The sequence below is a fragment of the Coregonus clupeaformis genome, chromosome 1, assembly GCF_020615455.1.
Source record: "Coregonus clupeaformis isolate EN_2021a chromosome 1, ASM2061545v1, whole genome shotgun sequence".
NCBI lineage: Eukaryota > Metazoa > Chordata > Actinopteri > Salmoniformes > Salmonidae > Coregonus > Coregonus clupeaformis.
This window is the reverse complement of record NC_059192.1, coordinates 31,695,282-31,711,688: the sequence shown is the minus strand read 5'-3', so window position 1 is coordinate 31,711,688 and position 16,407 is coordinate 31,695,282. Positions and strand designations below refer to the sequence as shown.

At 43.5% G+C, this 16,407-nt stretch overlaps 1 protein-coding gene across 4 annotated transcripts in view; it reads left to right on the top strand.

The window, feature by feature from the left end:
* Positions 1–180: 180 nt before the first annotated feature.
* LOC121556636 (protein phosphatase 1 regulatory subunit 21) overlaps positions 181–16,407 on the top strand; it is a 34,765-nt gene continuing 18,538 nt past the window's right edge. The window contains exons 1-14 of one of the 4 annotated variants that reach the window (XM_041870693.2): positions 181–713; positions 872–972; positions 1,824–1,892; positions 6,732–6,878; positions 7,163–7,267; positions 7,489–7,653; positions 7,983–8,041; positions 8,230–8,324; positions 9,534–9,586; positions 9,751–9,900; positions 10,445–10,635; positions 10,736–10,872; positions 11,939–12,031; positions 14,350–14,477. In XM_041870693.2, coding sequence (XP_041726627.1) covers positions 958–972; positions 1,824–1,892; positions 6,732–6,878; positions 7,163–7,267; positions 7,489–7,653; positions 7,983–8,041; positions 8,230–8,324; positions 9,534–9,586; positions 9,751–9,900; positions 10,445–10,635; positions 10,736–10,872; positions 11,939–12,031; positions 14,350–14,477 — 1,407 coding nt within the window. In that variant the 5' untranslated portion in view covers positions 181–713; positions 872–957. Of the gene's footprint in view, positions 714–852; positions 973–1,823; positions 1,893–6,731; positions 6,879–7,162; positions 7,268–7,488; positions 7,654–7,982; positions 8,042–8,229; positions 8,325–9,533; positions 9,587–9,750; positions 9,901–10,444; positions 10,636–10,735; positions 10,873–11,938; positions 12,032–14,349; positions 14,478–16,407 lie in introns of all 4 variants that reach the window. The other 3 variants (XM_041870618.2, XM_041870556.2, XM_041870748.2) reach the window with 3 other exon arrangements.

The window sequence follows — 16,407 nt, the reverse complement described above, 5'->3', positions numbered from 1 at the left end:
ACATTAAAATATAGCTAGTTTTAAAAACGTGATTAATTTAACAGATCACAAAATGGTTTGAAAGGTCATCACTGACAAAAAACAAAAGTGTATTGTGGGTGTAGCTACTCCTCCAACCGCTAGAGGTCCTCGTTACCCAATTAATTTTCAGGCCAAGTTTTGAACTTTGAACTTGGGAGGAGTCGCTAGTCACGGAGGTGTTTTACAGGTTTGCGGGTGGGCGAAGATTTAGCATTTACAAGGATTTGGACTGCATTTCAGGGAGGGTAAAGGCTGTCATTCATCATGGCCACCCTCGATAGATTATTTTAGCTTGCGAGCCAATGCTAGTTCGTGAATTAACCTGCAAGAGGGGCTTTTCTGAGTTGTTTTGCTCGCGAGGTGGCTAACATTAGCTAGCTGAAAAACATCCGGCTTTACCACTCAATAAGATGATTAGGTAGCTAGCCACCCTTTCCTACACGAGACTGTTTTTACGTCACATGCGCAAACTGTCATTTAACGTTAGACAAAGAAACAAAACGGTCAGTGAGTGTACCTGCGCTAAATAGCTAGCTATCTTATCTTCTAGCCAGCTAACGTTAGAGCAGTAGCTACGTTAGATATTCATCTAGCTACATCTTGGTTTGCCATCTAGCTCGAACTATTTTTCCAAAGCAATGGCTGCAGACCTGCAAGCAAAATACACCAAATTGGCCCAGGAGTATTCAAAGGTAAGTGGCTTTTTTTGCCTTATCTTTAGCCACGGTTCTTGTCTATTTATTCTGATTGCTGAATCATTCTAGCTAACTAACGTTGGTTTGGTTCAATCTGTAATAATGGATTGCAGGTAAAGTAGCTAACGTTTGGTAGGTCTACTTATTTATGACAGGCAGGAAGTGAAGCCAGAGCAGAAGCCAGTGGTTCTCAATCTTTTTCGGTTACGGTACCACCAACTGCCCTGAAGTATGAAAATGTATGCATTCACTAACTGTAAGTTGCTCTGAATAAGAGTGTCTGCTAAATGACTAAAATGTAAGTAACGTTACCCCCTCGTACATTTTACCAGTGAGTCTTTTCTAGTACCCCCTGTGGATAGGCCAAGTACCCCCAGGGATCCTAGTACCCCTGGTTGGGAACCACTGCTCTAAACAACTCAATGTTATACTTGGCTATGTTACACGGCCTGAGTAAAACAAGGCCAGCCATGTTCTTCAAACCCCATGTCATGTTACCCTAACCATAGAAAATGGATTTGTAGCCATGTCAATAGTACCCATCCTAAAACCCTTTGTAGACATTATAACAATAAATGTCTGTTAACTAGTGACTAGATTTGGTTAATATAAAAACCATCCTCGTGACCCACACTTTGTCAGCTGACAGGCATGGTGTTTGTCTGGCTGTTGTTACATACCCCCCCTCCACAGGCCCATATCCGGTTCTTTGGAAGAAGCGCTGACATTGTATTTTCGAATATGTGGTGTGTAGTTGCCCAATAAGTAGCAACATTTATTCACCCAACCTTTGGAAATGTATGTGGAGTTCTATTGTTCAATCATCAAATATGGATGAAATCTCACACAATAGCCATAAAATAGCTATGTTGCTTTGCTTAGAAGCTGAAGGCCTGTACATAGGGCGGCACACAATTGGCCCAGTGTCGTCCGGGTTTGGCCGTCATTGTAAATAAGAATTTGTTCTTAACTGACTTGCCTAGTTAAATAAAGGTTAAATAAATAAAACTGTCAAATTGGCCAGTTTGGTCTTCAGAGCTAGTGTGTGTGAGCTTGCTTACATGTGTGTGTTGCAGTAGACCTACATCTGTGTCTATACTCCCATAGCTCCGGGCCCAGAACCAAGTATTGAAGAAGGGCGTGGTAGATGAGCAGGCCAGCTCCACCTCTCTGAAGGTACACAACCATTCTGAGCCCATTGGAATAGTGTTGCACATTTCTCATTTTCCCATCAGAAATCCTGGTTAATTGATTCCTTGAACCAGGAGGAAATACAGTGGCTTGCGAAAGTATTCACCCCCCTTGGCATTTTTCCTATTTTGTTGCCTTACAACCTGGAATTAAAATGGATTTTTTGGGGGGGTTTGTATCATTTGATTTACACAACATGTCTACCACTTTGAATATTTTTTTTATTGTGAAATAAGACAACAAAACTGAGAACTTGAGCGTGCATAACTATTCACCCCCCCCCCCCCCAAAGTCAATACTTTGTAGAGCCACCTTTTGCAGCAATTACAGCTGCAAGTCTCTTGGGGTATGTCTCTATGTTTGGCACATCTAGCCACTGAGATTTTTGCCCATTCTTCAAGGCAAAACTGCTCCAGCTCCTTCAAGTTGGATGGGTTCCGCTGGTGTACAGCAATCTTTAAGTCATACCACAGATTCTCAATTGGATTGAGGTCTGGGCTTTGACTAGGCCATTCCAATACATTTAAATGTTTCCCCTTAAACCACTCGAGTGTTGCTTTAGCAGTATGCAGACATAGCGTTATCCTTGATGGCCAAAAAGCTGACCAGAGTACCTTTTCCATATGTTTAGGGATTCTCCCACACGCCTTTTGGGGAACACCAAACGTGTTTGCTTATTTTTTTCTTTAAGCAATGGCTTTTTTCTGGACACTGTTCCGTAAAGCCCAGCTCTGTGGAGTGTACGGCTTAGTGGTCCAATCTCCGCTGTGGAGCTTTGCAGCTCCTTCAGGGTTATCTTTGGTCTCTTTGTTGCCTCTGATTAATGCCCTCCTTGCCTGGTCTGTGAGTTTTGGTGGGCGGCCCTCTCTTGGCAGGTTTGTTGTGGTGCCATATTCTTTCCATTTTTTAATAATTAATTTAATGGTGCTCTGTGGGATATTCAAAGTTTCAGATATTTTTTTATAACCCAACCCTGAGCTGTACTTCTCCAAAACTTTGTCCCTGACCTGTTTGGAGAGCTCCTTGGTCTTCATTGTGCCGCTTGCTTGGTGGTGCCGCTTGCTTAGTGGTGTTGCAGACTCTGGGGCCTTTCAGAACAGGTGTGTGTGTATATATACTGAGATCATGTGACAGATCATGTGACACTTAGATTACACACAGGTGGACTTTATTTAACTAATTATGTGACTTCTGAAGGTAATTGGTTGCACCAGATCTTATTTAGGGGCTTCATAGCAAAGGGGTGAATACATATGCACACACCACTTTTCCGTTATTTATTTTTTAGCATTTTTTGAAACAAGTAATTTTCTTTCCATTTCACTTCACCATTTTGGACTATTTTGTGTATGTCCATTACATGAAATCCAAATAAAAATCCATTTAAATTACAGGTTGTAATGCAACAAAATAGGAAAAACGCCAAGGGGGTTGAATACTTTTGCAAGGCACTGTAAGGTGGAATGGAACCCTCCAACCAGGATTTCAACAACAACAAAAAACTGGGAAATTTGATTTGACTTGAAAGGCCTTGTATGCATTCAGTAGGGCTGTGGCACTCATGAAATGTTGTCAGACGGTTATTGTCATGCAAATGACTGCGGTCTCACGGTAATTGACCGTTAACATGCTTAGCATCTCCAGGCCTCCACCATACAAAGCTGCTGATGCGCCCTTTTGGAACATCTACATGTAAAAAAGTATAATAAATCCATTTAATATACACCGTCACAATAAATCCATTATTTTAGGCAGGTCTAAGTAAACATTATGATATGAAGAAAATGTATTTTAGAAGAACCAAATGAGTCGGCCTGCTGTATGTTATCTGGCTATGTTCCATGCCATAGGCTGTAGGCTTGTTCATTTAGTAGACAAGATATGTTTAAAAGACCCGTGCCATTATTTTATATGATATGATTTTATTGTAATAATAATATATACAGAACAAAAATATAAACGCAACATGTAAAGTGTTGGTCCCATTTTTCATGAGCTGAAATAAAAGATCTCAGAAATGTTCCATATGCAAAAAAAGCTTATCTCTCAAATTTGGTGCACAAATTTGTTTACATCCCTCTTAGTTAGCATTTCTCCTTTGGCAAAATAATCCATCGACCTGACAGGTGTGGCATATCAAGAAGGTGATTAAACAGCATGATCATTACATAGGTGCACCTTGTGCTGTGGGAAATAAAAGGCCACTCTAAAATGTGCAGTTTTGTCACACAACACAATGCCACAGATGTCTTAAGTTTTGAATGAGCATGCAATTGGCATGCTGACTGCAGGAATGTCCAACAGAGCGGTTGCCAGAGAATTGAATGTTCATTTCTCTACCATAAGCCTCCTCCAACGTCGTTTTAGAGAATTTGGCAGTACATCCAACCAGCCTCACAACCGCAGACCACGTGTAACCACGCCAGCCCAGGACCTCCACATCCGGCTTCTTCACCTGCGGGATTGCCTGAGGAGGGGGAGGGGGGAACCAGTCCATCCAGTATGCATAATAATACAGTCCACACTCAAAGGCCATTACTAGAATTACAATGGGGGGAAAAAGTATTTAGTCAGCCACCAATTGTGCAAGTTCTCCCACTTAAAAAGATGAGAGAGGCCTGTAATTTTCATCATAGGTACACGTCAACTATGACACAAATTAAGAGAAAAAAAATCCAGAAAATCACATTGTAGGATTTTTAATGAATTTATTTGCAAATTATGGTGGAAAATAAGTATTTGGTCACCTACAAACAAGCAAGATTTCTGGCTCTCACAGACCTGTAACTTCTTCTTTAAGAGGCTCCTCTGTCCTCCACTCGTTACCTGTATTAATGGCACCTGTTTGAACTTGTTATCAGTATAAAAGACACCTGTCCACAACCTCAAACAGTCACACTCCAAACTCCACTATGGCCAAGACCAAAGATCTGTCAAAGGACACCAGAAACAAAATTGTAGACCTGCACCAGGCTGGGAAGACTGAATCTGCAATAGGTAAGCAGCTTGGTTTGAAGAAATCAACTGTGGGAGCAATTATTAGGAAATGGAAGACATACAAGACCACTGATAATCTCCCTCGATCTGGGGCTCCACGCAAGATCTCACCCCGTGGGGTCAAAATTATCACAAGAACGGTGAGCAAAAATCCCAGAACCACACGGGGAGACCTAGTGAATGACCTGCAGAGAGCTGGGACCAAAGTAACAAAGCCTACCATCAGTAACACACTATGCCACCAGGGACTCAAATCCTGCAGTGCCAGACGTGTCCCCCTGCTTAAGCCAGTACATGTCCAGGCCCGTCTGAAGTTTGCTAGAGTGCATTTGGATGATCCAGAAGAGGATTGGGAGAATGTCATATGGTCAGATGAAACCAAAATAGAACTTTTTGGTAAACTCAACTCGTCGTGTTTGGAGGACAAAAAATGCTGAGTTGCATCCAAAGAACACCATACCTACTGTGAAGCATGAGGGTGGAAACATAATGCTTTGGGGCTGTTTTTCTGCAAAGGGACCAGGACGACTAATCCGTGTAAAGGAAAGAATGATGGGGCCATGTATCGTGAGATTTTGAGTGAAAACCTCCTTCCATCAGCAAGGGCATTGAAGATGAAACGTGGCTGGGTCTTTCAGCATGACAATGATCCCAAACACACCGCCCGGGCAACAAAGGAGTGGCTTTGTAAGAAGCATTTCAAGGTCCTGGAGTGGCCTAGCCAGTCTCCAGATCTCAACCCCATAGAAAATCTTTGGAGGGAGTTGAAATTCTGTGTTGCCCAGCGACAGCCCCAAAACATCACTGCTCTAGAGGAGATCTGCATGGAGGAATGGGCCAAAATACCAGCAACAGTGTGTGAAAACCTTGTGAAGACTTACAGAAAACGTTTGACCTGTGTCATTGTCAACAAAGGGTATATAACAAAGTATTGAGAAACTTTTGTTATTGACCAAATACTTATTTTCCACCATAATTTGCAAATAAAATCATTAAAAATCCTACAATGTGATTTTCTGGATTTTTTTTTCTCATTTTGTCTGTCATAGTTGTCGTGTACCTATGATGAAAATTACAGGCCTCATCTTTTTAAGTGGGAGAACTTGACTAAATACTTTTTTCCCCCACTGTAGTTTAATTTTAGAGTAGAGGCTAGACCAATCATGTACCAAAGACATCTGAAATCTGTTTAAATAAAAATTTAAAAAAAGGTGCGTAATATGCGGTAGGCTATTAGGCATGGTATTGTTTAATTAATATTTTTAATGTCGGGCATCTCCTATATAGGCCTATGGGTATGCATGAGCTCTAATATGCGTATTACTTTTCTACAGGCAACGTCTTAAATGCTTTGAATTAATCATTACCTTAAAAAGTGCTATCCATTTTGTTGTTTGGCTCTGAAACAAGATCCACAACGACCATGTTTTCCACTCAGTTTGAACCTGTTGAACTTCTTTCTTCAAATTGATCATCACAGTGAGGTAAAAAAAAAGTCGCCTAACAGTGACTTTTAAAAGCATGATACTGTTTTGATAAGTGTTTGATGTGATTTTCGATTGCTTTTGCATTGATGTCAGAGTGGTTAGAGGGACAATAGAGCCCTGAGTACCAGGCCATTAGGACCTGAAAGTCGTTAGCAAGTTGGGTGCCACCAACGCATGTCCAGAGTGCATAGGAGGAGATTACTGTGACTCAACAGTCACGTGGAATTTGACTGCGGTCATGACGGTAATACGGTCACTGCAACAGCCCTAGCGTTCAGTCAATGTCGTTGTATGTGTTCAGCTCTCACTGAGCGTCTTCTCCTCCACACCTCCACTACAGGATCAGGTGAAGCAGCGAGAGCAGAGCCTGAGGAAGGTGGAGCAGGAGATGGATAGTCTCACCTTCAGGAACCAGCAGCTGGCTAAGAGGGTAGAGCTGCTGCAGGAGGAACTGGCTGCCATCGAAGCCAAGGGCAAGAAGAGCAAGGTACAGACAGACACTGGTCCTCTTGCTCTGTTGGTAAAGTATGGCGTTTGCAACGGCAGGATAGTGGGTTTGATTCCCGGGACCACCCATGCGTAAAAAGTATGCACACATGACTGTAAGTTGCTTTGGATAAAGGTGCCTGCTAAATGGCATATATTAGACCGGGAAGAGTGTGCACCCCACAGTCAGACGTCATTTGGGATGCAAGGTGATTTGGCCTTTCAGTGATTCTGATCAGTCCGACCGCAATGTAGTCAATCTCAAAGGCACTTTCTCACTACCAGAACAAAGGGGATTCCCCCTCCCAGCAGGGCTTGCAGCAGACCCAGAGTGTGTTTGATGAGGACCTGCAGAAGAAGATCCAGGAGAACGAGAGGCTTCACATCCAGGTGTGTCTCTGAGACATGGGAGTGTATGCATGTATGGACAAGTGTCTACCAAGTGACTACTGGCTTTATGATATTATGATATTGGACTAGTTGTTTTTGTGTGCTGGTCTGTTCATGTCTAAGGATGATGATGAGGATGATGTTTTTATAATTCTTCTAAGGTAATGCCTAAATAAATATTTTCTCCTTGGATGGACACTAAAGTTCTATTCTGTTTTAAGTTCTATGAGGCTGATGAGCAGTACAGGCAGCAGGAGGCTCAGCTGAAGGTCCGGTTGGAGGAGCTGGAGAGAGACCATGAACAACACCAGGCCGTAGTGGATGGACTCACCTCCAAATACATGGACACTATTGAGAGACTGCAGAGTGACAAGGCCACACTAGAGGTGAGAGAGGGGGATGAATGCGAAGGAGGGGGGTGGCTGGAGGGAGTGTAGGAGGGAGGGAGACTAGTGGATCAACAAATACTTGGACACTATTGAGAAACTGCAGAGTGACAGACTAGAGGTGAGGGAGGGAGAGAGACTAGTGGACGGACTCACCAACAAATACATGGACACCATTGGAAAAACTGCAGCGTGACAAGGTCCGACTAGAGGTAAGATGGATGGAGGGAGAGGAATTGAAGTAGGATGAGAGGGGCAAAACTCATGAATTTGTTATTGCTGATGATGAAATAGTAATACATGATGCCATTTGCTGTGTCCTCCTACAGGTGAAATCCCAGACTCTAGAGAGGGAGACTAAAGAGTGCAGAGTTCGGACAGAGGAATGGTAAAAACCTTGTTATTGTATTTCTGTAGTAGAGGACTTAATATGAAGGAATAATGAGGGTTAGAATAATGCAGATGTGGGTTGTTGTGAATGGGGATGTATTTAGTATGGTCAATGAGCGGTCGTTGACTATCCCTCCCCCTCCCTCCCCTCCCTCCATCCTCCTCTCTCTCTCTCTCTCTCTCTAGTCAGCAGCAGTTGAGGAAGTGTCAGTCAGAGCTCAACAGACAGGTGAAACAGAGCAGCAGTGTCATCCAGGAGAAAGTGCCCTTCAACGACACCAGTGAGTACTAGTTCACTATGCAACATTTCACTGACCCGGATCGTGTTCATTAGGAACCAAGCGGAAGACAACAGACTGAAACAGAGAGGGACTACCTGGATGGGTCCAAAAACAACTGCTCATTTGATGTTTTCTGTTGTAGTGTTCTAATGAACACAACCTTGTAGAACCATCACTGATGATGGATTATCTGATGTCTCCATTCTAAGACAAGACACCCACACATGTACATGTACATGTACATGTATATACTACTAACATATTACATATGTTCGTGAATAATTCCATATTACACTTAAAGACATGCTCCGGAACTTTGGCGACAAGTAAGTCTTTTTTTTAAACCTCCCGCTTTGGGCTGTATTTGTCAATGTGTAGTTCATACATGCATAACCTATACTGAACAAAAAATATAAACGCAACATGCAACAATTTCAACGATTTTACTGAGTTACAGTTCATATAAGGAACTCCATCCATTGAAATAAATTCATTAGGCCCTAATCTATGGATTTCACATGACGGGGCGGGGGCTCAGCCCACTGGGGAGCCAGGCCCAACCAGTCCAATGAGTTTTTTTCCCACAAAATGGTTTTATTACAGACAAAAATACTCCTCAGTTTCATCAGCTCTTCGGGTGTCCCACAGGTGAAGAAGCCGGATGTGGAGGTCCTGGGCTGGCGTGGTTACACGCTGTCTGCGATTGTGAGGCCGATTGGAAGTACTGCCAAATTCTGTAAAACGACGTTGGAGGCGGCTTATGGTAGAGAAATGAACATTACATTCTCTGGCAACAGCTCTGGTGGACATTCCTGCAGTCAGCATGCCAATTGCATGCTCCCTCAAAACTTGAGACTTCTGTGACGTTGTGACAACTGCACATTTTACAGTGGCCTTTTATTGTCCCCAGCACAAGGTGCAACTGTTTAATGATCATGCTGTTTAATCAGCTTCTTGATATGCCACACCTGTCAGGTGGATGGATTATCTTGGCAAAGGAGAAATGCTCACTAACAGGGATGTAAACTAATTTGTGCACAACATAGAAATACGCTTTTTGTGCGTAAGGACAATTTCTGGGATCTTTTATTTCAGCTCATGAAACATGGGACCAACACTTTACTTTTTGCGTTTATATTTTTGTTCAGTATATGAGCAGAAGTACTACCCTGAAATCTTTCCTTTAAATTTCCCTCCCTTTTTCTCCAGAGTTCAGTGACTACAACAGCCTCAATGTTCCGCCACACAACAGAAGACACCAGGTAGAGGAAGCCCTATAGAATGATCCAGGATTATTGATGTGTATTGTGGAGTTCTTTCCTTGTATTTTATAGAACAGTCCGTGCTCGAACCTCCATTGTCAGCGTGAATATGTGGTCCAGAGTTTTTGTAGTAATCTCCTCTGTCTCACTCTCCTCTCCTCCAGTTGAAGGCCCGAGACGTGGCTGGTCAGGCCCTAGGCTTCGTCCAGGACCTAGTGGGGGCTCTGTTAAACTTCCACTCCTACACAGAGCAGAGGGTGCACATCTACCCCCTGGATTCCTCTATCGAACCCATCTCACCACTCAACCAGAAGGTGAGGACACACACACACACACACACACACAATGTCTCTTCCCCGACATCCTTTAAAGGGACAAACAGCAGTTAGTACATCCATTTTTGGACTTATAAATTAATATATACCCATTGGTTCTTGCTTAGTTTTTACTGTCATACCCCATCATAACCCAAAATAGAAGCTTGTTTTACTCCAATGTTTGTAAACAATGTAAACAAACACTATAGCCTCAACATGGTTCAATCTATAATGTTGGTGTCATGGATGGTCAGTCCTATATAGCCTCAAAACATGGTTCAATCTATAATGTTGGTATCATGGATGGTCAGTCCTTGCATCCATATCTCTGTTAATGAGTCCGAGTTGTTACATTTCTCCAGCCCCTCCCTCAGCTTTTTAGCCAATCAGGGGCGGGGAGAACGCTTTATCGTTTATACTGCTGATTTGCCGCCTTAAACATGTTAAAATGTTTAGTAATTTAGCAGATGTTCTTGTCCATAGTGACTTACAACAAGCACTTTCATCTGAAGTAGTTAAGAACCTCTCCTCTTCTCTCCAGTTCTCCCAGTATCTGCATGAGAATGCAGCCTATGTGCGCCCCCTGGAGGAAGGACTAGTGCAACTACACCAGAGCATCACAGAGGACACAGTAACAGTACTGGAGACTGTGTGGAAACTCAAGGACTTTGCTGATCACTTCACATCCTACACCCACTTTCTGCAGAAGATTCTACCATACCAGCTCAAAAGGTCAGTACTCATTACATTAGGTGTGTGTGGGGGAGCTGTATATATTTGCATCCATCTGGATGGGGGTTTTCCTCCTCATGCTCCTCTATTCTCCCCCCAGTCTAGAGGAAGAGTGCAGGGCTCCTTTGTGTACCTCGTCTCTCACCTCTAAGAACCAGGAGCTACAGAGTGACATGAAGAGAATCACGTCAGTGTTCGACAAACTACACAGCTACATCATCCTACTGGCCTTACCTAGTGAGTTATATCATCCTACTGGCCGTACCTAGTGAGTTATATCATCCTACTGGCCGTACCTAGTGAGTTATATCATCCTACTGGCCGTACCTAGTGAGTTATATCATCCTACTGGCCGTACCTAGTGAGTTATATCATCCTACTGGCCGTACCTAGTGAGTTATATCATCCTACTGGACGTACCTAGTGAGTTATATCATCCTACTGGCCGTACCTAGTGAGTTATATCATCCTACTGGCCGTACCTAGTGAGTTATATCATCCTACTGGCCGTACCTAGTGAGTTATATCATCCTACTGGCCGTACCTAGTGAGTTATATCATCCTACTGGCCGTACCTAGTGAGTTATATCATCCTACTGGCCGTACCTAGTGAGTTATATCATCCTACTGGCCGTACCTAGTGAGTTATATCATCCTACTGGACGTACCTAGTGAGTTATATCATCCTACTGGCCGTACCTAGTGAGTAGTGTCGATCTGGAGGAAAATAATTTGCTGTATCCTGTATTCGTCTTGAATAATTTAAGTGTAATGTATAGCCTTGATAACTAACTTATTTGTCAAACTGTATAGCTACTGTCTGGGGGAATAGAGGAGAGGGAGGATCCTTTCCTAGTGAGTGATGGGGACTAGAGGAGAAGGAGGATCCTTTCCTAGTGAGTGATGGGGACTAGAGGAGAAGGAGGATCCTTTCCTAGTGAGTGATGGGGACTAGAGGAGAAGGAGGATCCTTTCCTAGTGAGTGATGGGGACTAGAGGAGAAGGAGGATCCTTTCCTAGTGATTGATGGGGACTAGAGGAGAAGGAGGATCCTTTCCTAGTGAGTGATGGGGACTAGAGGAGAGGGAGGATTCAGAAGGGTTGGGGTGAAGCAGCAGACTCATTTCAGTTTCCCTCTGACAATGGCCAATAAAGTAATGTTCTAGACGAAGCTGGGCCTAGTTGGGGTAATTTTCTCAAGACCCTAATGGGTCTGATATTACATGACCGGTAGCTCCAGTACAGTATATCAGGGTTGAAGTTAGGTATAGACACAGTAGTAATGTTTCCAATTGTTTTCCAGGTGTTCGACAGGACGCCATGCCCCAGAGCAGTTCCTCTGCTGTCTTCACCCAGCTGGCTGCCTGTCTACACAGCCTTCACGACGCCGTCAAAGGTGAAACATTTTTTACTAGAAAATATTATTTATAGTTAGTGTTTTTGTAGACTAATGTTCAAGCCACTCTCTCCTTCCAAATCAAAGTTTATTGGGCGCGTACACAGTTGAGCAGATGTTATAGCAGTTGCAGCGAAATGCTTATGTTACTAGCGCCTAACAATGCAGTAAAATGTCAAACAGGTACACACACAATCCATCAAAAAAACAAGAAAACTGAACAAGAAATGTCTGTTCTTATGTGTTCTGTAGAGATGTCTAAAAGCCGATTTTATGCTTGATCCGGTAATCGTGAGGCTCCGTACGGAGGGTGTGACACAATTGCGGAGCCTCCAGAGGCTTGCGGAGGCCAAATCAAGCTCCGTACTATTGGCATCGCGTAACAATGCATGTTGTAACAATGCGTAGGGCTCCGTATAGCGCCCTACGATTGGTTGACGGTATGTGGGCGCGGTGCTTCCTGTATAAACACACTCACTTCCTTGATAACTTCTTTCACAACAGCTGACTTCTGACATATGAATGCGCTGACTTCTGTGGAGGCCGCATCGCAGTTCATGCTATACGGCCAATGCAGACGCTGGAATGACCATAAATGGGCTTTAAGCTTAACCCTTATGAATCAGTATACCTGCAGGGTTCAAGTAAGGTGGAACCGATAACTGTAAGTCCCCTGGCCCTTCCTTTATGTACGTAGAGATGTCTAAACCCCTTCTCTCCTTTTCTTTGTCTGTAGAGATGATTATGTACAGTGCCTTCGGAAAGTATTCAGACCCCTTGACTTTTTCCACATTTTGTTACGTTTCAGCCTTATTCCAAAATTGTAAAAAATAAAAAATAAAATCCCTCATCAATCTACACACAATACCCCATAATGACAAAGCATAAACAGATTTTTAGAAATCTTTGCTAATTTATTAAAAATAAAAAACGGAAATATAACATTTACATAAGTATTCAGACCCTACAAGCTTGGCACATCTGTATTTGGGCAGTTTCTCCCATTCTTCTCTGCAGATCCTCTCAAGCTCTGTCAGGTTGGATGGGGAGCGTCGCTGCACAGCTATTTTCAGGTCTTTCCAGAGATGTTCAATCGGGTTCAAGTCCAGGCTCTGGCTGGGCCACTCAAGGACATTCAGAGACTTGTCCCGAAGCCACTCCTGCGTTGTCTTTGCTGTGTGCTTAGGGTCGTTGTCCTGTTGGATGGTGAACCTTCACCCCAGTCTGAGGTCCTGAGTGCTCTGAAGCAGGTTTTCATCAAGGATCTCTTTGTAATTTGCTCCGTTCATCTTTGCCTCAATCCTGACTAGTCTCCCAGTCCCTGCCACTGAAAAACATTCCACAGCATGATGCTGCCACGGCCATGCTTCACCGTACGGATGGTGCCAGGTTTCCTCCAGACGTGACGCTTGGCATTCAGGCCAAAGAGTTCAATCTTGTTTTCATCAGACCAGAGAATCTTGTTTCTCATGGTCTGAGAGTCTTTAGGTGCCTTTTACTGAGGAGTGGCTTCTGTCTGGCCACTCTACCATAAAGGCCTGATTGATGGAGTGCTGCAGAGATGGTTGTCCTTCTAGAAGGTTCTCCCATCTCCACAGAGGACCTCTGGAGCGCTGACAGAGTGACCATTGGGTTCTTGGTCACCTCCCTGACCAAGGCCCTTCTCCCCCGATTGCTCAATTTGGCCGGCCGGCCAGCTCTAGGAAGAGTCTTGGTGGTTCCAAACTTCTTCCATTTAAGAATGATGGAGGCCACTGTGTTCTTGGGGTCCTTCAATGCTGCAGACATTTTTTGGTACCCTTCCCCAGATCTGTGCCTCAACACATACCTGTATCGGAGCACAACAGACAATTCCATCGACCTCACGGCTTGGTTTTTGTTCTGACATGCACTGTCAGCTGTGGGACCTTATATAGACAGGTGTGTGCCTTTCCAAATCATGTCCAATCAATTGAATTTACCACAGGTGGACGTCAATCAAGTTGTAGAAACATCTCAGGGATGATCAATGGAAACAGGATGCACAGGAGCTATATTTCGAGTCTCATAGCAAAGGGTCTGAATACTTATGAATACCTATGTAAATAAGCTATTTCTGGTCTTTCAATTTTTATAAATTTGTAAACATTTCTAAAAACCTGTTCGCTTTGTCATTATGGGTTATTGTGTGTAGGTTGCTGAGGATTGTCTTTTTTAAATCCATTTTAGAATAAGCCTGAAACTTAACAAAATGTGGAAGAACTCAAGGGGTCTGAATACTTTCCGAAGGCACTGTATGTATAAGCTAAGTCTCTGTCTCGGTCTCTCTCTCTCTATAGAGATGTCTAAGCACTACAGCCGGAAGGCCAGTCTGGAACAGCAGTTGTCTACAGTCACTCAGAAGCTCCGCACCACTAACGAGTGTCTGCTGGCTTCCCTGGGCGTGCTCACCAACAGCACCGGCAAGGTAGGACCATGTACCACTATTTAAACACTGGGTTAGACCAGCGAGACACTGGGTGTGCTCACCAACGGTACTGGCGAGTTGATACTTAGCAGATAGACACTGTTATCCAAACCAACTAACAGCACTGCCAACGAGTGTCTGCTGGCATCACTGGTCATCACTAGTTACCACAGCCATGAAGTCATAAACCCCGCCTATTTCTAAAATGTGTCTTCTTAAAATGTGATTTTAAACCTAATCTTAACCACACTGCTAACCTTAACCCAAACCTTAAAGGAATACTTCAGGATTTTGGCGAAGAAGCCCTTTGTCTTCTTCTCCAGAGTCAGATGAACTTGTGGAACTTCCATTTTCATGTCTCTGCATGCAGGATTTTGCCTGTGCTTCCCTCCGTTCTATTTCTTTCTTATCCTGAAAAACTCCCCAGTCCTTAACGATTACAAGCATACCCATAACATGAAACAGCCACCACTATGCTTGAAAATATGGAGAGTGGTACTCAGTAATGTATTGGATTTGCCCCACTAATACCACTTTGTATTCAGGACGAAAAGTGAATTGCTTTGCCACATTTTTGGCAGTATTACTTTAGTGCCTTGTTGCAAACAAGATGCATGTTTTTGAATATTTATATTATGTACAGGCTTCCTTCTTTTTCACCAGCTCAATTAGGTTAGGATTGTGGAGTAACTACAATGTTGTTGATCCATCCTCAGTTTTCTCCTATCACAGCCATTGAACTCTGTAACTGTTTTAAATTCACCATTGGCCTCATGTTGACATCCCTGAGCGGTTTCCTTCCTCTCCAGCAATTGAGTTATGAAGGATGCCTGTATCTTTGTAGTGACTGGGTCAGTCCCTGCCGGTGAAAAACATCCCCACAGCATGATGCTGCCACCACGCTTCACCGTAGGGATGGTGCCAGGTTTCCTCCAGACGTGACGCTTGGCATTCAGGCCAAAGAGTTCAGTCTTGGTTTCATCAGACCAGATAATTTTGTTTCTCATGGTCAGGAGACTAGTCAGGATCGAGGGAAAGATGAACAGAGCAATGTACAGAGACCCTTCGGACAGGTAGCGTTCTCCTGGCATCCTCCAAACCCAGATTAGTCCATCAGACTGCCAGATGGTGCAGCTTTACACCACTCCAGCCAATGCTTGGCATTGCGCATGGTGATCTTAGGCTTGTGTGCGGCTGCACGGCCATGGAAACCCATTTCATGAAGCTCCCGACGAACGGTTATTGTGCTGACGTTGCTTCCAGAGCGCTCAGGACCTCAGACTGGGGCCAAGGTTCACCTTCCAACAGGACAACGACCCTAAGCATACTGCCAAGACAACGCAGGAGTGGCTTCGGAACAAGTCTCTGAATGTCCTTGAGTGGCCCAGCCAGAGTCCGGACTTGAACCTGATCGAACATCTCTGGAGAGACCTGAAAATACCTGTGCAGCGACTCTCCCCATCCAACCTGACAGAGCTTGAGAGGAGCTGCAGAGAAGAATGGGAGAAACTCCCCAAATATATAGTTGTGCTAAGCTTGTAGCGTCATAGCCAAGAAGACTCGAGGCTGTAATCGCTTCAACAAAGAACTGCGTAAAGGGTCTGAACTTTTTTTTATTTAATTTGTTTTTAAAAAATCATTTTTGTTTTTTAAAATCTGTTCTTGCTTTGTTATTATGGGGTATTTGAGTAGATTTGAGGGGGGAAAAAACCATTTAATCCATTTTTAGAATAAGGCTGTAACAAAACAAAATGTGGAAAAAGGTGTCTGAATACTTTCTGAATGCTCTGTACATATTACCTCAACTACATTGTACCCCTGCACATTGACTCAGTAACGATACCCCCTGTATATAGCCTCGTTATTGTTGTTCTATTGTGTTACTATTTCATTTTTTTGGCAAAAAAAAAGTACGTACTGTGTGTGTATA